Source organism: Mycetomoellerius zeteki, unplaced genomic scaffold, assembly GCF_001594055.1.
Source record: "Mycetomoellerius zeteki isolate Tzet28-1 unplaced genomic scaffold, Tzet1.0 scaffold332, whole genome shotgun sequence".
NCBI classification, from domain to species: domain Eukaryota; kingdom Metazoa; phylum Arthropoda; class Insecta; order Hymenoptera; family Formicidae; genus Mycetomoellerius; species Mycetomoellerius zeteki.
Window position 1 is genome coordinate 926,857 of NW_017257319.1, and position 23,698 is coordinate 950,554.

The 23,698-nt window shown below is 32.9% G+C and overlaps 2 protein-coding genes across 2 annotated transcripts; one reads left to right on the forward strand and one right to left on the reverse strand.

The window, feature by feature from the left end:
• The first annotated feature begins 349 nt into the window (after positions 1–349).
• Positions 350–5,757, forward strand: betaCOP (coatomer subunit beta). The gene is made up of 9 exons (XM_018452210.1): positions 350–482; positions 669–1,085; positions 2,371–2,704; positions 2,790–3,078; positions 3,168–3,508; positions 3,588–3,849; positions 4,184–4,990; positions 5,086–5,321; positions 5,399–5,757. The coding sequence occupies exons 2-9, from the start codon at positions 718–720 to the stop codon at positions 5,627–5,629; spliced, it is 2,868 nt and encodes a 955-aa protein (XP_018307712.1). The 5' UTR covers positions 350–482; positions 669–717; the 3' UTR covers positions 5,630–5,757.
• Positions 5,758–6,161: 404 nt separating this feature from the next.
• On the reverse strand, positions 6,162–21,084 carry trpl (transient receptor potential-like). Its single transcript, XM_018452116.1, has 17 exons — positions 20,875–21,084; positions 20,340–20,556; positions 19,474–19,671; positions 19,148–19,337; positions 18,053–18,238; positions 17,669–17,859; positions 17,371–17,549; positions 15,100–15,384; positions 12,472–12,662; positions 9,443–9,525; positions 9,180–9,301; positions 8,920–9,107; positions 8,356–8,546; positions 8,052–8,251; positions 7,685–7,984; positions 7,247–7,361; positions 6,162–6,879 (listed from the first exon to the last, which is right to left on the reverse strand). The coding sequence occupies exons 1-17, from the start codon at positions 21,046–21,048 to the stop codon at positions 6,308–6,310; spliced, it is 3,582 nt and encodes a 1,193-aa protein (XP_018307618.1). The 5' UTR covers positions 21,049–21,084; the 3' UTR covers positions 6,162–6,307.
• Between the last annotated feature and the right edge of the window lie 2,614 nt (positions 21,085–23,698).

Below are 23,698 nucleotides of genomic sequence, written 5' to 3' on the forward strand. Positions count from 1 at the left end.
CTGCCATATTCGTTTTCAGGAGCCAAAAATACATCAAAGACACGTGGTCGTTTGTATGATTTCGAATATGCAGTTCATCCGAAGGTTTACCAACTAAATAAAATAATAGATACATTTACTATTACATATGAAATAATTTATATACATTACTGAAATAAAGAATATATTTAAAAATAATAGGATTTGGGAATAATTATACAAAAAATTCATTACGATAAAAAACATTTTATTTGGCCCTGTGCTTTTCATCCTTTACATTACTAGATTTCTCTAGAACTCACTAGTACTGTAGTGCGCATGCGCTAAAAAGGCGGCATACCTAACAACACTTGGTCAGTGGCCACCATGTTGTCCTATCCCTTCTATCATGTATATGACGATATGACACGTATGTCGGTTCTCTCTTTACCTATATGGATCTAAATGTCAGTAAATTTTGACAGGCCCTTATTTATGCGTGTTTTTCTCAGTTCTGATTTTAGGTATGTACCTAATTCAGTGTTTGTAAACGTCTCATATCAGGCTTCGATTTGAAATATTTGAATAATGCATACAATGTGCTTGGATGTAGATACCTAACCTTACACTTTATCTGCTTTTTCTTCATGCATAGAATTATTTGCGGAAAAATTATTGATGTTATCAAAATTTTTTGATCATTTTCGCAGATTGTAGGGTAATCTTCTTCTCAGTACAGCGTTACAAACATCTAAGAAAATGAGCACGATAACCGAGCAACCATGCTACACTTTGATAAACATCCCTACCGACACAGAACCACTCAATGAACTCCAGTTAAAACAGGATCTTGAGAAGGGTAGTGTCCAGTCGAAAATTGATGCGCTCAAGAAAACGATTCACATGATCTTAAGTGGTGAACGATTACCAGGACTCCTAATGACAATCATTAGGTTCGTTCTGCCTCTGCAGAATCATACCATCAAGAAACTGCTGCTGATATTTTGGGAGATTGTGCCAAAAACCTCTGCTGATGGCAAGCTGTTGCAAGAAATGATCCTAGTATGTGACGCATATAGGAAAGACTTGCAGCATCCCAATGAATTTGTCAGAGGGTCCACTCTCAGGTAAGGATATAAATGAGTGTATGTCAAGTTATAGATATCATTGTATATAGTAAATATTAACCCATAACAGGAATATATAGATCTAGACTGTAGTATTTCAATTCTGTAACTCTTAACGACAATATCGATATTATCCCAATATACAAATTGATAGCAAATTATTATCAAGTTGACATCAAACTTGTCCAGATTTAGTGATAAATCTGAAGCCATCTATATCAGCAATAAACGCATTTGTTAGCAAAACTGTATATAACCAGATAGTAAAACTTAAATATTTTAGTCAGTTTTCATCATTAATTTGCTATTGGCAAGCTTTGCATGGTTTTGCCAATAATTTGTTCTCGTCAGCAGATTTTGTTATATATGTACCATCAATGCTGACATTGGATATAACAGAATTTAAGTTAAATTTGGTGCCTTTTTGTAAAATTTATACACAATAGGAATCTTATTAAATCATATATGCAGGAACAACCAGTAAGAAATAGGAATAGCCATAATGATCGAAGCCGGATCTTTGATGCTTAAATAATTCGATGTGAATTTATATACACTATATGTACATACATATATTTGTAGTCATTTTGAACTGTTCGCCAAAATTTTATCGGACTTAAAAATGCAGCTAAACTACTGAAATAATATCATAATTAAATTTTGATGTTCAAGAGGCATCTATTAAAGAACTCTTAATATACTGGAAATCTGTAAATATTAAAAATCTGTAAAACTCTATAAAAATTTATGGATTCGGGGTACTGGTGTGATGAAAAATATCCTGGGATATTTTTTTAATTTTGAAATAGTATAATGATTTGGAATAATTTGGTTTTACAATCTTATTGTTTACAGTTTTGTTTTATTTATATGGCTTAATTATCATACTATATATTTATGCTAAGAGTTTAAGTATATTGCAATTTTTTATATAGTTGAAAATTTTAAAACTTCTGTATATGACATTAATAGTATAAAGCTTTACAAAAAATTTATTTTAGAATTAAAAGAAAAAGAGAGGTTTTTCCATTGAAAAGATACTATTTCCTGAAAAAAATATCTGTGTGTGTTTAAATCTAACAAGATTTGAAAGTAATAAATTAATATTTTATTTAGTTTTTCAATTAGTCTCTTATACTACAGATTAAGAATATACAATTGAACTTGAAAATTTTTTAAAGAAAATAAAACTAATAACATACAAAAAATTTAGAATTTTTGAGAACCTATGTTCCTTTGCAATGGCATAAAAAATATGTGTTCTTGTTATGGATTAAATTTGCAGATTTTTGTGCAAATTGAAGGAGCCAGAACTTCTAGAGCCACTGATGCCGGCAATAACCGCTTGTCTGGAGCACAGACATTCTTATGTCCGACGTAACGCAGTACTCGCTATTTTTACTATATACAGAAATTTTGAATTTCTCATACCAGACGCTCCAGATTTAATTGCAAAGTATCTAGAAGGGGAACAAGACATGTCATGTAGAAGAAATGCATTCTTGATGTTGCTGCACGCCGATCAGAGTAAAGCTCTCGCATATTTAGCTGCATGTCTCGATCAAGTGCCGAGTTTTGGTGATATACTACAGTTGGTCATTGTTGAATTAATATATAAGGTATAAATAAATGTGTTATATTTAATGCACGAGTCCATATATTTGTCTATTATTGATATTTATTGATATAATTTTTTTCGTCTAGGTTTGTCTTGCAAATCCATCGGAAAGAGCACGTTTTATCAGATGTATTTACAGTTTGCTAAATTCACCTAGCGCTGCTGTACGTTACGAAGCAGCCGGCACGTTGGTGACTCTTTCTAGTGCGCCAACCGCGATCAAAGCTGCAGCTTCTTGCTACATCGAATTGGTTGTCAAGGAGAGTGACAACAATGTGAAACTTATCGTACTGGATCGGCTAATTGCGATGAAAGACAGTCCTGTATACGAAAGAGTACTTCAAGATCTTGTAATGGATATACTCCGCGTTTTAGGTATTATATTAATAATCACATGATACTTTTTCGAATTTTTACATATTATTAACAACAATATTATTATTATTGGTATCTATTTTCAACAGGATCACCAGCCTTAGAAGTCAGGACAAAAACCTTAGCTCTAGCCATGGATTTGGTTACAACTCGCACAATCGAAGAAATGGTCCAACTTTTGAAGAAGGAAGTTCTTAGGACAGCTGGTGGAGAGCATGAGGATGCTGGCAGATATCGCCAGCTCTTGATACGTACTCTCCATACATGTTCCATGAAATTCGCGGATGTTGCTGTTACCGTCATTCCTGTTTTGACCGATTTTCTATCGGAAAGTAACGAAGCAGCTGCTACGGATCTTCTTGTATTTATTCGTGAAGCTATTCAAAGATTCGAGAATCTCAGACCATTGATTGTCGAGAAATTGTTGGAAGTGTGTATGCAATAGTTTACTATAAAAAAAATATGATTGGCAAAACTACCAAAAATTAATTTTGATTTTGATAAATTAGGTATACCCTCACATACGATCCGTAAAAGTACACAGAGCCGCACTTTGGATACTCGGCGAATATGCTACATCAAAAGAAGACATAGAAGCTGTGATGAGTCGTATACGAGCAGCATTAGGCGAGTCGCCATTACTCGAGGCAGAAAACAAACGTCAAGCTGGCGAAAAGTCTGAAGATGGTAATTCGCAGGCTGCACCTGCGCAACTCGTAACATCTGATGGAACTTACGCGACTCAAAGTGCTTTCAGTGCTGCATCTTCACGTAAGTAACTTATTTTTACATAAAATATTCTTCATTTGCTACAACTTAAGAAATGAAGTTTTTTTTTTAGAAAATAAATTTGAATGTTTTGAATGGGTGCGTTCAAGTTGACAAAGCGGCTAGCCTGCTCGCCAAGCAAATGAACATGATTGATTGTCGCTTATAGATCTAACCAATCACATTCAATCGCTCGGCGAGCAGGCTAGCTGCTTTGTCCGGCTTGAATGCGCCCTATGATTAAAATTTTATAATATTAATTTTAAATACGATTTTAAATAACCACAAAACGGAATGCATCCATTGTGTGCTATTATATATACGTTTGAATTAATAGGGAAAAAGGAAAAGAAGCGACCGACATTATTGCAATATATGATGGAAGGCGATTTTTTTATTGGTGCGTCCTTGGCTACCACATTGGCAAAATTAGCTCTCCGCTATAAGATACTTGAGACCGACATCCAAAAAAGCAATAGATTGCAGGCAGAAGCAATGTTTGTAATGACCAGTGTATTGCAATTGGGCCGTTCAGGTATTCCCTGCAAAGCAATGACACACGACGACGCGGAGAGAGTTTCCTTGTGCCTCAGATCTCTTGCTTGTCCAACACCTCTTGTACAAAAGGTCTTCACCGAAGGATGTCGCGATGCACTCGGTAGAATGTTAACTGCAAAGGCGGAAGAGGACTCGCAAAATCAGAAGGCCAAGGAAAAACCGGGCAGTATTGTCCAAGTCGATGACGCAATTCAATTCTTGCAATTGAGCCGAGGATCCGATCTGGCTGGTGGGGCTGATGATATGTTCGAACAAAGTCTCAGCGCAGCTGTAGCAGGACGACCTGGCACCAGCGGAGACACTCCGAGTGCCTTGAGCAAAGTCATTCAACTCACTGGTTTCTCGGATCCAGTTTATGCGGAGGCCTTGGTGCATGTTAATCAATATGACATCGTGCTGGACGTGCTGATAGTCAATCAAACAGAAGACACTTTGCAGAATTGTACATTGGAATTGGCTACTTTGGGTGATTTGAAGCTAGTGGAGAGACCGCAACCTGTTGTACTTGCGCCTAGGGATTTCGCTAGTATCAAAGCAAATGTGAAAGTCACATCTACGGAGAACGGAATTATTTTTGGAAATATTGGTGAGTGTGAAATTTATATACTTTTGAAAAATTATAACAAATTGTTGCCTGTTTCAAAAGATAAAAATTGCACAGTTATTCTTTTTTATTTGCAGTTTATGATGTATCAGGAGCAGGCTCTGACAGAAGCGTAGTTGTTCTTAACGATATACATATCGATATCATGGATTATATAGTGCCTGCGACGTGCACTGACACGGAATTCCGCCAAATGTGGGCCGAATTTGAATGGGAGAACAAAGTCTCTGTCAATACGACTCTGTCTGACTTGAGAGAGTATCTTGCACATTTGTTGAAATCCACAAATATGCGTTGTCTTACGCCGGAAAAGGTATATTTAATTTTTTATTAGATTAATTTTGTATTAAAATAGCATTGCTATTTTCAAAATCGTTATTTTCTTTACAGGCTCTTTCAGGACAATGTGGATTTATGGCTGCAAATATGTATGCTAAATCGATATTCGGCGAGGATGCATTGGCGAATTTATCCATCGAGAAACCACTGAACAAACCTGACGCGCCAGTGGTCGGTCATATTCGTATTAGAGCCAAGAGCCAAGGTATGGCTTTATCCTTAGGCGATAAGATTAATTCAGCGCAGAAGGATCCGCTGACCAAAGTCGTGCAAGTTGCTTAAATTGCATCATTTTGACAAAATGCTCTGCACGAGTTGAGTCTTCGGTTGAGTCTTCGAATCAGATGACTACTTTTATGGAATTTATAGAATTTTAAATATTATTAAATAAATTTTGCATATTTATGGCATTTAAACTATTATTTAGACAACACAAACATCCTTATCTTTTATAGATATCCTTTTAGACTCGTATTATTTGTCAATTGAAATACATTGAACTTGTTCAGATGAATCGCAGTTATAATAGGATAATATATGCCCATGTTAATTAATATCATATAATTATATTATATCTACAAACTTATCATAAGCATGCAATTAGTAGCGCCGTACACAGGGATAGAATGTATTCATAGACAAGAGAATAAATATATCCAATACTTTATCTATGTAAGTTCTGTTCCTTTATTTCTCTTTACAAATACAAATATTGATAAATATGTAAGAATATTTATAATATATCTGTATCTTTTCAAATAAAATAATTTAATGAAAATGCTTTTACAATCTTCTCTAGAAGTAATTCCTCGTATTATGACTTTAAAATTTCGAGAAAGATTTGGGATGATGTTTCTAAATTTTCGACACACAAGATATAAAACGTAGATTTTCATATTAACTATAATTGTGAGAATCTTATTCTTCTAGTCGTCTCTTCCGAAATGATTACTCCTTGTTTTAAAGCCATCCTCTCAACGATTTATTACGCGATGTAATGCCTACGAGTTTCTCTCGGTCATCATTTTTACTACCGTCTGAGCTTGAGGTAACTGTTAATGACGGGATAATCGGAAGTTTAGGACTATGTGAAACTTTCGACCGTGCTCTGATCGAACTGCTTCCGTCTTTAATGTTGATTGAAGGTACACTCATAGAGGTAATAGCGGGTTTGCTTTGATTTTCCATAGGAGAGCTAGAAGTCTTTGCAGCAACAGAAATGGTAGCAGTAACGGTGGATTTTGCAGTAGTAGAAGTAGCAACAAGTTTGGCAGCAGCAGCAGCAGTAGCAGCAGTAGTAGTAGCAGTAGTAGTAGTAGTAGTAGTAATAGTAGTAGTGGTAATAGTGATGGGCTTGGCATAAGTAGTTGCAGTTTTCATAGTGACAGGCGTAATTATTGTAGCAGTAGTCACGGCAGTCATGAGTGCTGTATCGGTTGCGGAAGTTGCAGTCATAACGGATATTATAGGGGAAGTAGCACTCGTTGACGTTGAAGATTGAGTAGTCGTGGATTGAGCAGAAGTTGATTGACCTGAAGAAATAACAGAATACTATTAGCAATAAATATCATAAATAAAGTAATCTCACCAACTAACATAACTGTTAGTTATAATTTCTCACTCAATAATATAACTATGATATAACACATGTACGTAACAGTTATACTGTTACACATGTACGTATCAGTGATACATGTATGTATCAGTTGATATTTGCTGGCATGTTATATGATTAAATTAAATATTAAGTATTACTTTATAAGGGAATGTAATTTTTCAACTGAACATTTTCTGTTTTTATGATGAATATGAGTAATGAAAATACAGTTTATATATATATATATATATAATATAGTTTATATTTAAATATAAATAAGTTAAATAATTGTGATTGAGTACCAAGTTGAGTAGGTGCCTTCCTCTTGATTACTCGCGGTGGTGATGAACGAAGTGGTAATAACGGCGCAGTGGTCTTCGTCGTTTTTTCATCAACAAAATCGACCGAGGATTTGGTCTAAAACATAGTATAAAACATTTTTGGATAAAATTTCATATTAAGGGCGATTATCTTACCGATTTCAGTGACCATGACATTATATATGAGTGATCTCCAGTAGGTGTTAACTTTATTTGTTAGTAACTTTTTAATAAATATAAGCGACGGCTAAAACCTGTATCAAGATCGTTGAAATCACCCTTATGATGCTTTACTTTTATATTATTATTTAGAACCTCTATTAAATTGTCTAATAAATTAATAAATTATTAAATGTTTAATAAATTATTTTACGTTCATCAGAACGCTTTTACATATACTGTTAATTATTGATTTAATACCTGAACAATTAATTCAAACGGTTGGGAACCAATGCCGTTTCTGATCGGGGGGGGTTCTAGAGTTCTGTCTTTTCCTGATGTTTTAACACCGCTATCGCCGTCAACTATTTCGTGTAGCACATGTAGTATCGTCGCTGCGGTAGTTTTTGGCAATTCAACCGGCACATCTGGTGGTAGTGGGCTCTTTTGCGTCAAACGTTTTGCTTCCTCCATGGCTTTCTTTAAACTCTGCTGATTTTGCAGCGACGTTTTGCTGCAGCTTTTACCGATTTGAGAGCTTTTAACTGCATTTTTCACGACCTTAAAAAATCATGACAAGAAGTTACTACTACCGATTTTTTAATGAAATAATAAGTAAAGATCGTACTTGACTCCAACGATGTTCAGCCGAAGTTAATACGGCTAATCTGGCGATTCTCTTCCATCTCTCAACGTTGTTCTCGTCTTCAGGTTGTTGAAGAGCTATCTCTTCTTGAAGGTCGACATCACTTGGATTTACAGGACCTGCTACTTGGAAGTCTTTCATGAGTCTCCTCTCCCAAACCTTCATCTTCTTACCCAGTATAGCTAGTTTAAAAAAAAACAGTCAATATGAATTGTAATATAATCCTTGATGAGCATATATTTTGCGTTAAGCTTATATCTTGTTTGTTATTTGCTAAAATGCTTACTCTTTTCTTTTTTATCGATGCCACCGATGTCCATGCCATTTCTATGCAAGATGTCCAGCAGTTCGCATCTCCATGATGATAAATCAGATTTAAGTTCGTGAACATCATCTTCAGTGACAGGTTCCATTTCGTGCTCGCTGTGTGCATTCACAACGTAGCGCCATATCAAAGCTCTCATGACTGCACCGTATCTATATAATTGATGGAAAACATGTATAACTCACGCTATTATTATGCTATCATAGCCTATCGTCTGCAGAACAATAATAATTAAAATATTGAAGAGTTATTTAACATTAACTACGAAAATTAATTAAACCCTAGTAAAAAAATTCTTTCATAACATCTCATAATATTTTTAAAAATTTGGTATATTTTAAATTTAGGAAATTTTGTAAAAAAGTATCTTGAACTTTTTTAGATTTTATAATTTTTCTTCAATAATTATGGAATGAGACATAAAAATTCTACAAAATTCTAAGGAATATTTTTATCTGAGCGTTTAAAACTTTTATATTATATTATTATTTTATTTTCGAGCCAAGCATTTCAAAGACAATTTACTTATATTCGCGTGCACGTCGACGTTGACTACAGTGTCTACCGATACGTTTCTTCTGCAGGCCGAACAATCGGAAAAGTAATTTCGGTGGTGGGAAGATATTGAAGGGTGGCGGAAGAGTTCCGCTGTCCTCGAAGTAACTCATCCATAACTTTGTTCTCGCAAATTTCCATTCCGTGTCAGAATGTTCCTATTGTGACAATTCTTCTATTGACGAGATTATTAATTCACATTACAAATATCGTTCGAGTCGAAGCCTTACCTCAATAACAGTATAGCTGTTACTCATCATAGCTATCAATAGATTTAGCAGGACAATCACATTGATCACGGAATACGACCCAAACATCAACAAGCCCCAGAATCGAGTATATGACTTGATTCCTGAAAATAACAACGTAGACTAGAAAATAATAACGTACGTTACTTTCACTGATGACAATTAAGGCATCAATTTTAAGGAAAAGGTCCATTTTTATATTTGATATTTTTAGATATAGTTTTAAATTACACATGTAGACGTACCAGTGAGTTCAAAGCTTTCGATGCCAACCATACCGAAACTGGCCCAGAAAAGACTCTGACACGATTCGAACAGATTACTGAATCTGAAGAAATTTTGCACGAGGAATAATTAAAATATTTGTGGAACATTTGTATTATGTTAAAAAAATGTATTAGAAAATATATACATTAGAAAATTAAATTCAATTTTCATTTTTTCAAATCAAAGTCAAATTACAGTCATTTCGTTCTTCAAGAATAACGTACTTTAGAAATATATTGCACAAAACCAAGTATCTGAAGACATGGTAGTGTCTCGGTGCTAAGCCAAGCGCACACAGTAAAAAAATTTGTGTATCTGTGTTGGAAACGGTCCACTCACGTTTGTATTAACAGTTTGTGTTGAATTTTTTAACATATTCGAGTGTTACTTTAATATAATGTGATTATAATAATTGTTAATATGGCTCAATTAGAATAAATCAATAAATAAAAGAAGGGCAACGAGCCAATTATACTGTAAGATATTTAATAATCGTATATACAAACGTTTCGACACCGATCGGGTCATTTTCAATGTAAAACAACAAACACTCTTACATAATAATAAGATTGAAAGACCGCTAATGTTAAACATAATAATATTAAATTAAGAAGCGCCATAACGGTCAGAACGTTAAGATGTTGAACTATTGTAAATTCATTTAAATGAATTAATTTCAGAAATGATAATTGCGTGCCGATATGGTTGTCGGACTTTCAACGCAATCAAATCTGAAAATATTAATAATCCCCCCAAATTCCCCAACTTAAAAACTGTAATAAAACTTATTGCGAAAAATAATAAAAACTCTTACATAAGTTATCGGAAAATTCAGTCAAATTATAATGTCCAGTAAAAAGTTCGGTTGTATTCATAAAATGCGGTCCATATGTAAAAATATCAAAGGAGACCTCATCTCACTTTTCATAATTCTACAATCTTATATTGTCTTAGTGATGTAAGATAGACGCCGAGAGGAAAATGCAATGAACAAAGTTATATTTAATAAAAAATAAGCCATAATACAATTGGATGTAACATTTATACTCGACGATGTCAAGCGACGTTATGTCGCGTTTTCCTCTCGGCGTCTATCTTACATCATTAAGACAATATAAGATTGTAGAATTATGAAAAGTGAGATGAGATCTCCTTTGATATTTTTACATATGGACCGCATTTTATGAAAACAACCGAACTTTTTACTGGACATTATAATTTGACTGAATTTTCCGATAATTTATGTAAGAGTGTTTGTTGCTTTACATTGAAAATGACCCGATCGGTGTCGAAACGTTTGTATATATACGATTATTAAATATCTTACAGTATAATTGGCTCGTTGCCCTTCTTTTATTTATTAATGTGATTATGTTACTTAAAGATTTTTTGTGAAATTGATATTCAATGTTTCTTAGTGTCAAAATGACACAATTTATGAATAAGTGAACGAGTAACATAAAAATAATGTGCTTTAAAACGTAAATTCTAAGTCAAATGAATAAAATACGTGTTAATTTAACCAGGGTTGGGAAAGTTTTACTTTGTAAAAATAACTAGTTACAGTTACAGTTTTTTTCTTTCAAAAGTAACTGTAGTTACAGTTTGTAGTTACAGTTTCAAGTTACCGAGACTAAAAATTAACTCGTTACAATTATAGTTGTTAAAAAAGTAACTTTTCAGTTACTTTTCAGTTACTTTTCTGTTATCATGACAGAACAATATGAGACATCGATATTATTAAGGCTAGAAAAAAATAATTTACATTTATGATACAATTTTATTTAAAAATTCCTTTAATTTCGCGGGAATATACGCGAGATAATTCAAATAACGGACAAAATAATAAAATACTCTCTCTGGGCTGCGTTCCAAAACACAGGATGTGTTCCACTTACGTCTACAACGCTCGTATCATTTTATCCTTGTTGTTATAGATATTAAACAATGAAATAATACACGCGAGCGTTGCGGATGTTAAGTGGAACGCATCCTTAGCGCCACAAATGCTTCAAAGCATTTGATTGACCAATCAAAAGAAAGAATTTTATAAACTGACTAATCAAAAAATACTTCGATGCATTTGTAGCATCAAATGGACCGTAGCCTTAATCAGTATTCAGATTTTAATCAATCACGTTAAATTGACAAATAAGTTTAAAATGTAAAGTAACTGTAAAAGTAACTGTTAAATTAGTTACTAGTTATTGGAAGAAATATAACTAAGTTAAGTTACAATTATAGATGGAAAAAAGAAACTAAGTTAAGTTACAATTACTGAAAAAAATAACTGTAAATGTAACTTAGGACGGAATCCATAAACGTTGCTTAAGATTCGAGATGGTCTTAAGCTAGCGCATGAACCAATCAAAGACCGGTATTCATAGTCGATTCTTATTTCAAGACCGTCTTAAGTAATATCTTAATACGCTAATGTAGCTCTCTTATGGTTCGTAACATCTCAAGGTTGAACTTGAGATGATCTTGAATATAAGAACTGACTATGAATACCGACCAGAGAGCCCTATTAGCATCTTAAGACATTGCTTGAGATTAAGACCGAACTATGGATTCTGGCCTTAGTTACAAGTAACTCGTTATTTCCCAATCTTGAATTTAACATATTATAAATGATAATTTTCTGAAAAAAATATGCTTTCATGATTTTTTTACAAACTGTGTCGATGTTATCTTCCTTTGTATTTATTCTCTTACATAATATTTGTGTTACCTTCTAATATATTCATCTTATGTAAAATTAACTCAAAAATTTGAGTCGACCGTTTGGGACATGCGATTTGTGTTAAATTCAACACATTCTTTCCAATTGTGCAGCGACACTGCCGTGGTTTATTATATGTACATGTATGACAAAAGTTGTGGCTTTAATAAATTTGTAATACAGTCTGTTATTTTTTTCATGATTATTAGACCGAAGACTAATTTGAAAGGAAAGATACGAATACACGTCTCTCATTCCGTCTGACAATTCGATTATTCAGCTCACCTTCTCCATCTTAAGCAGGCGTCACTGCCGGCATCCCACGAGGGATCCGATATTCCACTGTAACATTTCTGCCTCTCTAATTCTGCAAAGTACCACAGCAACTGATTCAAGCCGCAAGCGAAAGCGAATAACACTAAGGTGTAAATAAAAAAGAATTTCACGATGTCGATTACCATCCTGCCTAACGATATCTAAAACGGAAATTGCAATTCTCTTTGATGTAAAGTATCTCAATATAAAAATCTTATTAACAAATAAAAACTTATTAATATTAATAATAATTATATTATATATTATAGTAATATCAGGAATAACCCTTTACGGACGGGCAGCAATTATAATTGTTTTTGTTATATTTCAGAAACTACCCATACAGCATCGATGTTTGCAGAAATATTGCTACAACGTTGCAACATTGCATATTGCAATGCAATGTTTCAGAAACATTGTTAAAATGTAGATATGCAACATGATTTTAATAATGTTGCAGCAATATTAAAAAAAATTCTGCAAATAAACTACTGATTCTATGCTTGAATACTTGTGTACGCATATACATTTTATAACTGTCAACAATTGTCCAGTTTTATTAAGTATCAATCCATTTTTTCTATACATGCGATGATTTTAATGCAATACAAGGCTTGTATTACCTTTAAAATTGCCAATATGTTAAATGTGTTACAGATACATGCGTGCGTGCGTGAGCTTGTGTGTATGTCATTTTCGACATACATATTTATATGTTTATAATTACTACGTATATGTGTTACTTATTCTAAAATATTTCCTTTTATACTGCGTGTAAAATTAATATAAAAATGAAAATTATTTATTTTAAAAAATATTTCAATATATAATTATATTTAAAATATATATTTCAATATATAAGTATTTCCATATAATTAAAAAGTTTTTTAAATTAAAATACAAATTATATATAATAAGTTATCAAGTTTAACTTATTATATATTTACTAACTAAAGAGTCGAGGATGAGAGCGTGCACCCCTTTACAGGGGGGAAGGGGGGAAGAGTCGAGGATAAGAGTTGTGCGCTCCTTTGCAGGAGGGGGACGGGAGGTGAGAGTCGAGGGTGAGAGTCGTGCACCCCTTTGCAAGGAGGGGAGGTGAAAGTCGCTTCGTGTTGAAAGTCAAAATCTATGTAGAATAGTATTTAATATTGCATATATAGTAGGAATAATGAGTTATTTTTTAAACTTCTTTTGTTAATAACTTTTTAACGAATAACGTATGACGGTTAAAACTTGTTGGAGGTCACTTAGGGTCATGATCTTGACAACATATGTCAAGGTCAAAGTCATTGGGAGGAGGTCCCCTGATCTGGAGATTTACCAGATTTAATATTAAAATTTTTAATACGATTATACAGGATGTTAGTTTCCATACTCAACAGAGCGATTCTTTGGTTTATTTCAAGTAAAAAAGTCCATATAAACATGTGTCCTAAACGGCTTAGTTTCCGAAATACAGGTGAATGTTCGCAAATGTTTGACGAAACAGTAAATTGCGTTGGAGATATCTTCCTGCATAAATATGCCTTGCTTCACCATTCGCACAACCGTAAACAGAGTGACAAAGTCAAAGTCAAAGTCACAAAATCAAAAATAGATTTCAGTTCCGATCTTTGAGCGTGTATGTCAATCTTTGGGAAGAAGGCTCGATGGATGTATCATGGCGCAAGGTGGACATTTTCAACAATCCATCTAATTGTTTTATTTCATCAGAAGAACTGAAGCCTGTTTTTTTGTTTTTTTCTGTTTTTTTGACTAGTTTCTGACTAGTTCAAGCTGTATTTCTGTCAAATAAACAGATTATTACTATACGTTAAAATTTTTTTATTTCGGAACTAAGCCGTTTAGGACACATGTTTATATGGAATTTTTTACTTGAAATAAACTAAAGAATCGCTCTGTTGAGTATGGCAACATACTTAACTAACACCCTGTATATGAGGCACTCTAAAAATTAAAACGTATATACGTTATTTAAATCATGAGTAATCTGTGGGATTGTATACAAATGTCAAAAAATAAGGAAATAATATAAATTTGCAATTGCGTTATAAATAATAAAGTATGTATAATATTTTATATAATATATACATATATTATATATAGTATATATTAGAATATAATATTCATTATTATAATGAGGCATTGCAAATTTATTTATGTAATTATTTTTGCAATGTTTAGCATTTGTATATATTGTGTCCCACAAATTGTTCATATAAATGAAAAATATCAATTATTACACCATTACAAAGTATTGTTATATATATATTGTAATATTGCTGCAATTTACATCGCAATATTTCTAAAGGCGGACATTTTATCGTTGCTGCAATGTTGCAGCAACATTTTACATGTATGGATACTAGCTCAATTTTCACGAAACGTGATGGCTTTAGATGATGCTGTTTCTGATTTTGAAATAAAAAAATCGAAATTTAAAATGGTAGACCCTAAAATATATTTTTTCACATCTGCCATGTCAGGTCTACCATTTTCCGTAACTAATTTGATCCTTTAGTAACTTCCCATCCTTATAGGGTTAATCCTAGAACACTATCGATATTGAGTGAAACAGTATATTGTTATTGATACCTGAAGCGGTCCTAGATGTGGATTAATGCTGAAGAGATGAACAATTTTTAAAGCACTGAAGACATTTGCAGCCGCAAAGAGACCCTCCGCTATCAGTTGTGGATCGAAATCGCTCCAATTTTCTCTTGATATTAGCGCGGCCGATGGGTCCATTGTTATTTCTGCGCGTTGTTGAAGATAAGCTGCCAATCTAAGGACACCGGTTGCTAAATAGAGCGTATTTCTAGTAAAGTCGATAAAGTTCCACAAGTCCCGCAAGTAGCTCTTCAGACCGTTTACATAAACCTGCGAAATTTGTTAAATCATGCGTCACAGCCTATTGTTAGACAAATATACACAGGAAGTACGGTTTTGTTAAAGTATTTAAAAATTTAAATCAAAGAATTACAAATACTTATAAGAGTCAACATTTTGAATATGCATATATATGTATAAATTTTTTGTTAAATATAAATTAAAAAACAATTAAACTTTACATAGTTGACATTCTTATTGTTTTTGGATCATATTTTCAGTAAATACAATTAATCCTAATACTTAAATGATTACATTAGATGCAAATAAATTATCACATTCAAATAACATATACAGGGTGTCTCACGGAAAGGTGTTGAAGTTAATTAGCTGTCATTTTCGAAAGTATTCAATTAACGTCTATTAAGCTGACACAATCACTTCAGCACAATCGAACGAAATCTACACAGAAATTTAGTTTTTTTTGTTGCTAATTTGTTGTTCGATTCCCAATTTTGCTCCAGCTAATTTCGAGGAAACAATGGCTGTGTTAACTTAAGACTAAAGTTAGCACAGCCACATAAAAAAAATTCTTTTTAATAAAAAATTACACACATTCTTCTTGTGCTAATTTGTTGCTAATTTGTTGCTCAGTTGCCAATTATGTTGCTCCACCCCTGACCCTTGAAAACCACCCTAAGCCACCCCGAATTAGCACAACACCTCTAAATTGTAAATTATTGAGATATCTCGATTGATTTCGTGCCTACGATTTTGTTGTTCACGATTTGCGACGAATCCGATTTTGTTGCTTCACCCCCGACCCTTGAAAACTACCCCAAGCTAGTCCGGGGTTTGGGGGTGGAGCAACAAAATCGGATTCGTCGCAAATCGCGAGCAACAAAATCGTAGGCGCGAAATCAATCGGGATATCTCAATAATTTACAGTTTAGAGGTATTGTGCTAACTCGGGATGACTTGGGGTGGTTTCAAGGGTCGGGGGTGGAGCAACAAAACCGGATTCGTCGTAAATCGCGAGCAACAAAATCGGAGACGCGAAATCAATCGAGATATCTCAATAATTTATAGTTTAGAGGTGTTGTGCTAACGCGGGATGGCTAGGGATGGTTTTCAAGGGTCGGGGGTGGAGCAACATAATCGGCAACTGAGCAACAAATTAGCAACAAAAGAATATGTGTAATTTTTTATTAAAAAGAATTTTTTTTATGTGACTGTGCTAACTTTAGTCTTAAGTTAGCAGCACAGCCATTGTTTCCTCGGAATTGGCTGGAGCAACAAAATTGGGAATTGAACAACAAATTAGCAACATAAAAGCACTAAATTTCTGTGTAGGTTTCGTTCGATTGTGACTGTGTCAGCTTAATAGACGTATTCAATTATTGAAAAAACAAAAATTGCGCTGAAGAGAGGAATTAATCGATAAAATTAATTGATACACAAACATTTTATTAAATTTTATTTATACTCATTAAAAATTGCAGACTTTCCTTTTCAGCGCAATTTTGTTTTTTCAATAACTGAATACTTTCGAAAATGACAACTGATTAGTTTCAACATCTTCCCGTGGGACATCCTGTACATACATATATGATCCAAAACGTAAGGTCGAAACGTTTAATTGTTTTTTAATTTATATTTATTAAAAGAATTATTGTATATACACTGAATATCCAGGCTCTTATAGATATTTGTAATTTTTTGATTTACATGTTTTTAGAGCCTAATTTCATCTCCATTGTTTAAAAATTTAGATATATGGTAGATCTGAAAAAAATAATTTTGTTGAAATTATTAAAACAATTATATAGGACGCCCAAGCTAGTTGTTAAAATGTTCAAGCCTTTTGCAGCATTGGTCATTATGCTTAAGTTTCTTAATTATTTTAATGGTCCAACGAAAATATTTTCAGATTTGTATTGAAATTTCTACCTTATTAGATACTTCAGCAAAATCGTTCTTTTTGTATAGAAAACATATTTAGGAGAAATTATAGATATACGTTTATCGTCTGCATACCTCTCTCGTTTCTTCCCATATGAATCCAAAAACATACAGCACGACGATACCTTCAAGAGGAGTAGGGGCCGAACCTCTCTGCCGAGCCAAGTAAACCTCGAGGTTTCTCTTCATTTCCTGACTACCCAGGAGTCTAACGATTCCCACTTCCGCACGTTGCGATACCAGCATGAGTACAACTACAGACAAATACGTAATATGTTAGCTGTTGGTTAGATAATGGCATTGATATTATTATTTCAAGATTCAAGTCTTGTCTGTTTTATAATTAAAGTTTTAAAGCTATAATGTAACTTACACAAAAAGAATAAATAGGATGACGCGTGAACCAAAAATTTCATAAAAGGTCTTCGCATAAGCTGTCCCGTTTTTGATCCCGGCATTAGATAGTACATGGTACAATAAAATGGAAATAGAACCGCTGTTTTTGCAAGAATGCCAACTCTTTGCAGAGTCGACATTCTTCGAAATCCGGGAACTCCTTCGTACCTTTGGATAGGACGAGATATTCAAAAGTGTTTTTAAATTCATATTTTACGAAATATGTCTTTTGTACATGAATCATCTCATATAGCACATTTTATTCAAGAAGTGTCCTGGAAAAATCTTTAGGATGTTCTCTAGACGTCTTTAGACCGTCCCTTGAACATCTGTGCTGTATAAGATAGAGTCCTTGGCTTACCAGATTGCTGCCAAGAGCTGCTGAACGTGAGAATGCGAGACGAATCTCTTTTGCTTATATTGTATAGCTTGCTCCAGACGAGCCAGTTGTTTGCTAAGTTCGGTATTTTCTTCTTCTGGATCATAATTTAAGATGGTATCTAGTTCCGTGGTAGTCCGGACGTGTTGCAATAAATCGACAGCGAATCTATTCGGAACGATTATAACTCTTGATTAACACTAGCAGAATCAATGTTCCTGTACTCTTAAAAGAATCAAGTGTATAATAAAGTAATATGAAAATAAAGAAAATGATAAAAAATTAAATGTTTCATCAGTATATAAATGTGAAAGATAGACTTATTGAAAAGTCAAAAAATTTCAAAATCTTATCTTTTTTATTCGAGGAATATAATATTAACTCCCTGGAGCTGACGCCAAAATCTATAGCACAGTTATTAATGCTATAAGATGTATTCAATTCATATTAATTAAAAAATACTAATTAATTTCATGGAATCAAAATGACATATTAAATTTTCTTTTAGAGAGGATACAGCATTTATGTTGAAACAATGAATAAACAGGCATTGTTGGTTATTGGTCAGTGCGTGGTCAAAATTAACATTTCTATGAGTTAATTTGTAATGTTTTCGAGAACAAATTGATATAATTATATCACTAACTGAGAAAAACTAAGTAAGCTGAAACGTTTTACATTTTGTACGGTTATGACAGTAAATTGAATATATAATAATTACTTCTCTTGTCATCGGTCGTTATATGCCACTAACCAGTAATTTGCTTTATAATCTCACGAGTCTGTTAACTTATAGATTCAAAGTAATTGATTTGACATAATTGGTTTAAAAAAGAATAAATACTAATAATATTTTAATAGGAATAATCCAATTTATACTTTTGTAGATATAATATAAAGAAAATTAAATTCTTTGATATTTTTGACAAAGAAATTGATAATTGAATAGGTCCAGTAGACCCACCATCAGCTCTGTAGGGTTAATCCAAAAAATAGAAATAGGCAATTAATGACCGCTTGGTATTTTTAATTCTACATACAATATATAATCACATTCTGCGAAACAAAACAACTTACTTTTCTACCTGTCGTCGTAGTTTTAAGTACTCGGCTCTACTTTCAGGTTCTGATATGGCCAGTTCCCTAAGTTCCCAGCTTAATTGGAAAGCTGTTATTAAGGGATCTGTCGAGCTCAGAGCTATTAAACTTGGACTCGCTAAAGCCTTATATTCGGAAATTCTAGTAGATGACAGCCGTAACGGATCGCCTAAATCGTAATTCTAATTATGAAGAATGTAATATAATTTTAATTATATCTTCTATCCGCAATTTCTATTGACAATTTATGTATTTTCTAAAATCTGTATTAGGAGACGAACTAAATTTATCAGAATATCTCTCACCGATGGTTGCCTGAAGACAGTCGTCACAGCCACACCTCACATCATGTGGCATCGGCAAGGTAGCTCCTCGATCTAGTAGAAGTTTCAAAATTTCGTAATTATTGCGCTGTGCCGCGAGCACTAATGGTGTCATGTCCATCGGATATCTGGCTGATGCTGGATCTACCTTTTGCCAGCTGTGTATGATCTGTTTTTCGGCTGTAATTAAAGTACGAAGCACACAAAGGACAAATAATAAGTCAATAATAAATCTATTAAGATTAATACAATTCCTTTGAATTTCTGAATTCTTCTAATGCAATTTTATTTTGAATAAAATTGTTTATTTATATTTATAATTACATTTTTACACAAAGAGAACGGTTTCGCAATAGTATGTAAAACTTAAGCAAATACACATCTGTAAATAATAATTTTATTGAACTATCAAAATAATTATGAAGGAGCGTAAACATAATAATAAAATTTTAATATTCCAATTAATCAGCTTGACTGTCTTATATAATAATGTATACTCGAGGCTAAAAATGGGAATATATTTTTAAAAAATTGATATCTTTGAGATTTTTTACTCAATATTTATTAACAATGTTTTTTAAAAATAATTCTTTAGATTTAATAAAACAGTTATTGGATTGAAAAAAGTATTGTTAAAAAATACGTTATTATAAATATCTAAATAAATAATTCCAAAAATGTCAATTTTTAAAAATGTTTCTAAACTTTTGACTTGGAATATAAATAGTATAACATACCTAATTATTTTTAGATTTGTATCTGGTCCAACTTTTATATACTTCAGCAAAACCATTCTTTCCGTATACGATGGCGACAATCGAGACTTGCAAAAATCAATTTCGACTCACAATTTTCAATAATTTGGCTCGTAAGGAGTTCTTCATGTTCTAACAACAATTCGACTGCCTCTACGAATTCCTGATCAATTGCATGAAGCAGAGCATCTTTAGTTTCGACTTCCATCACAACAAGCAACTCAACCATTTCTAAATGTTCCGCCTCTATGGCCAGCGTGAGGGCACCACGACCCAGACTATCTACGCAATTCACGTCCAGCTGTTTTGTCTAAAACGTTCAAACATATCGGGAAATCTCGGCGTATCTTAATTCTACGAAATTGCTACTATAATTTCTATACGCGAATTATAATATTTCCAGAATTTTGTGGATACATTTACAATTAAAGGTCAATTTTAATAAAACTAAACAAAATAAAATTTTAATCTTTAATTTCAGCAAATATTATAGATTTCAAAAAAGATTGTGTTTCATATTAAAATATAGTTTTTCGTTACAAAATCAGCGAGCTCATTTATTCCAAAACTTTTTTTTTATTTTCGTATTGATTTCCTTTAAATTTTTCTTTAAAATTTCTATATTTACCTTGCCCTTGTTTGCAAGCTGCAGAAGCCTCTTCACGTTAGGCAAATCACCTCTCTCTACAGCCAATAGATATTTCTTTTCTTCAAGAGTGAGTGGTCGTGGAAGGTGAAGCACATAATCGTTCGTGCCCTGGGCCGTAGCTTCCATATCCTTATCGTTCTTCACGTCACTCATTTTGAAGCGTTCACCTTTTTACCTCGACAATACGATTATCTTCAATGTCATTTAAACCGCTTGCACACCAAAATCAGTCAAAATCATTTCTTTTTTCACCAGCATATCGATGATGTATGACAGAGTACCAAGCTTCGCAAAACACAACAATGATTTCCCGAAGAGAAGGCGATTTTGTGAAGAAGAAGAACGCGATATTCCCCGTTAAAATGTTGCTTCGCTCTTGTGCGAGTATCACTTGACATCGGTTATATAGAGGATCATGAAAATCGAATTACGCGTATTAATGCAGACCTTGTTGTGGGTGGCACAGATGGCGATGGGGATAGTAATGTTAGCGTTATCTGTGATAGTGCACCTGTGTCTGTTAAGTAATTTGCTTACCGATATCTCGTTAGCTATTGCACTTGCAATAAGAGTGCGTTCGCTAGAAACGAGGGAATGTCGACGCAGAGCGAGTAAACCACCAACGCGGTGAGTGCTCGCGGGGGCTAAGCCGGATAATTCCCTATTGTCTATGCATTACATAATATTCCAATAGCCTCGGGTATGTTGAAACAACAACCCCGTCAGGCATCGATGTGATTTTGCAGCCTACTTTGAAAATCTGTTCTTTTAATTGTAGTTTCTTTGATCCCCCGATAAAAAATTTTTCATATAAGAACATTATAAATATATATAAATAATATAAAACAAATATAACATATATAATTATATGCGAAATATGTCCATATATATCCATATAAGTATATCCTTCCTTTTTTTTGTAAAATAACTATTTGATAAAAGAAAAATAATAATAATGGGAACACACATAAATAATAATTAAAAGAATAATTTTTGCATTATTTCTTTTATAGAAAATCAAAGGATTGATTTTCTACACTAACCTTATGAAAATTGGCCCTCTGTTGAATTGGCTAAATTTTTAATATATTGTAATTCTCATTATTCTAAACAAATGTCTCCATGGGACCAACCTTCTCCTATAGCTAGTTTTTGCTCTACAAGTCGTGGAATGTTCAGATTCAAGCCATCCTTCAAATTAAGTTTCTGTGTATTGTTGATATTATATATCATTATTGGTAGATATGTATAATAGGTGTGTACATATTTATGTATATACCGAGTACCACTTTAAGTGACGATTTCAAAGTATCTCTTAAATCGTGCATTATAGAGAACAACGGTTCAGATGAAAATGGAATAGTTTTGAAGGGGATGTATTTTGATTACGTTATTTTTAAGAGAGCAATCAAGTATTGTATAATACTATCTCGTCACAGATATAAATAAATTCGTATGTCGCGTGTTATGTCTAAGTGCTTATTCAATGAATTTCCAAATTAACTGAGAAAATATAAAATATGAGATTGTTAAAATAAATTATATATTTTAAAAAATAATAGAGAAATAAAATTTGACAAAATGACTTACATGACTAACGCCTAGATAAGTCGATATATCTATCGAGAAAAAATATTTTTTGTGATAAAAAATTCACTCTGTGTCAAAAACAAAGTTATATTTTTATAACTAAAAATGAATAAAAATAAATAAAAAATTAACGCAAACATTTGATTCGTTATAAGTTTATAAGATTCGTTATGATTGCATTATATCGCAAATTGCGATACAGAGAAACAGTTGTAACCCATTAATGCGAAATTCTAAACAATCCAACACGCACATAGAGCGCATTAATAATCCTAATTATGCGGCAAATATATAAATTCATTATGCAGAATAAATACGGATAAATTCATTATCCGTATTAAAATATCCTTTCGCGTGGCTTATCGGCTTTTCCATAGTGGCGAAAGATGAAAATGAAACAGGGAAAGCTGAGAGTTGCATCATGGCGGGACAGACATTTCAAAGAGAAAGAGTGGAAGAGAGGCAGTAATTATTAACTGTTAAAATGGCGGCTTCATCTTCTCGGCTATATAATTGTACAATACATAGTTGCGATCGGACCGTTATTTGTTCAATGACTCAATATTTCAAGGATCTAATGTCCAATCATGGGCATATCCAGGATTCTTTTCGGGGAAGGGGTTTATTAATTCTGTTATCATCTAAACAACAATTTCTTTAATGAATTGATTTTTTGAAATTTATTTTTTTTTAATTTATTAATTATTGTAAAGTTTAGAATGTCCTCTTCTTGTTCCAGATTTTAAAAGGAAAAAGTATTAGATTTCATAAAATTTATAACCTTTATTTCTCTTTCTAAAGAAAGTAGGTATAGGCAAAATACAGTTATATTACGAACGAAATGTGTAGTTGTGAATGGAGTACTATCAAGCGACGCGGTAGCGTCTCGACGCCAAGTGTTTATTCCCTCTCAATGTTTTCTATGTTTTCGACCTTTTGGAAGTGAATAAAAGAGAGAAGACTACAGTGTATAAAATGTATAAGTATGTATAATATAATAAAATGTGTGTGTATAAATATAAGTACGTTTACAATTCAAATATGTATTTATATAAATGATTATAGGATAAAATTGTATACAAATTAGTTTAGATAAATTAAAATTACGCTAATAATTTACAAATTTATTTAAAACAAGAATGCATTAATAAATAAAAATCTGAAACGTTAATAACTGAAGACGAGAGCAAAATATATCGTTCGCTCACAGTTT

Excerpts from the sequence above, each read along its gene's own strand:
- betaCOP (XM_018452210.1), top strand. The coding sequence starts at position 718 with ATGAGCACGATAACCGAGCAACCATGCTACACTTTGATAAACATCCCT. Across the intron at positions 1,086-2,370 it reads GTCAGAGGGTCCACTCTCAG|ATTTTTGTGCAAATTGAAGG; the intron begins GTAAGGATATAA and ends TTAAATTTGCAG. Across the intron at positions 3,509-3,587 it reads TTGTCGAGAAATTGTTGGAA|GTATACCCTCACATACGATC; the intron begins GTGTGTATGCAA and ends TTGATAAATTAG.
- trpl (XM_018452116.1), bottom strand. The coding sequence starts at position 21,048 with ATGAGTGACGTGAAGAACGATAAGGATATGGAAGCTACGGCCCAGGGC. Across the intron at positions 17,550-17,668 it reads ATCCTATTTATTCTTTTTGT|TTGTACTCATGCTGGTATCG; the intron begins GTAAGTTACATT and ends ATTTGTCTGTAG. Across the intron at positions 9,108-9,179 it reads ACAGCTATACTGTTATTGAG|GAACATTCTGACACGGAATG; the intron begins GTAAGGCTTCGA and ends TTGTCACAATAG.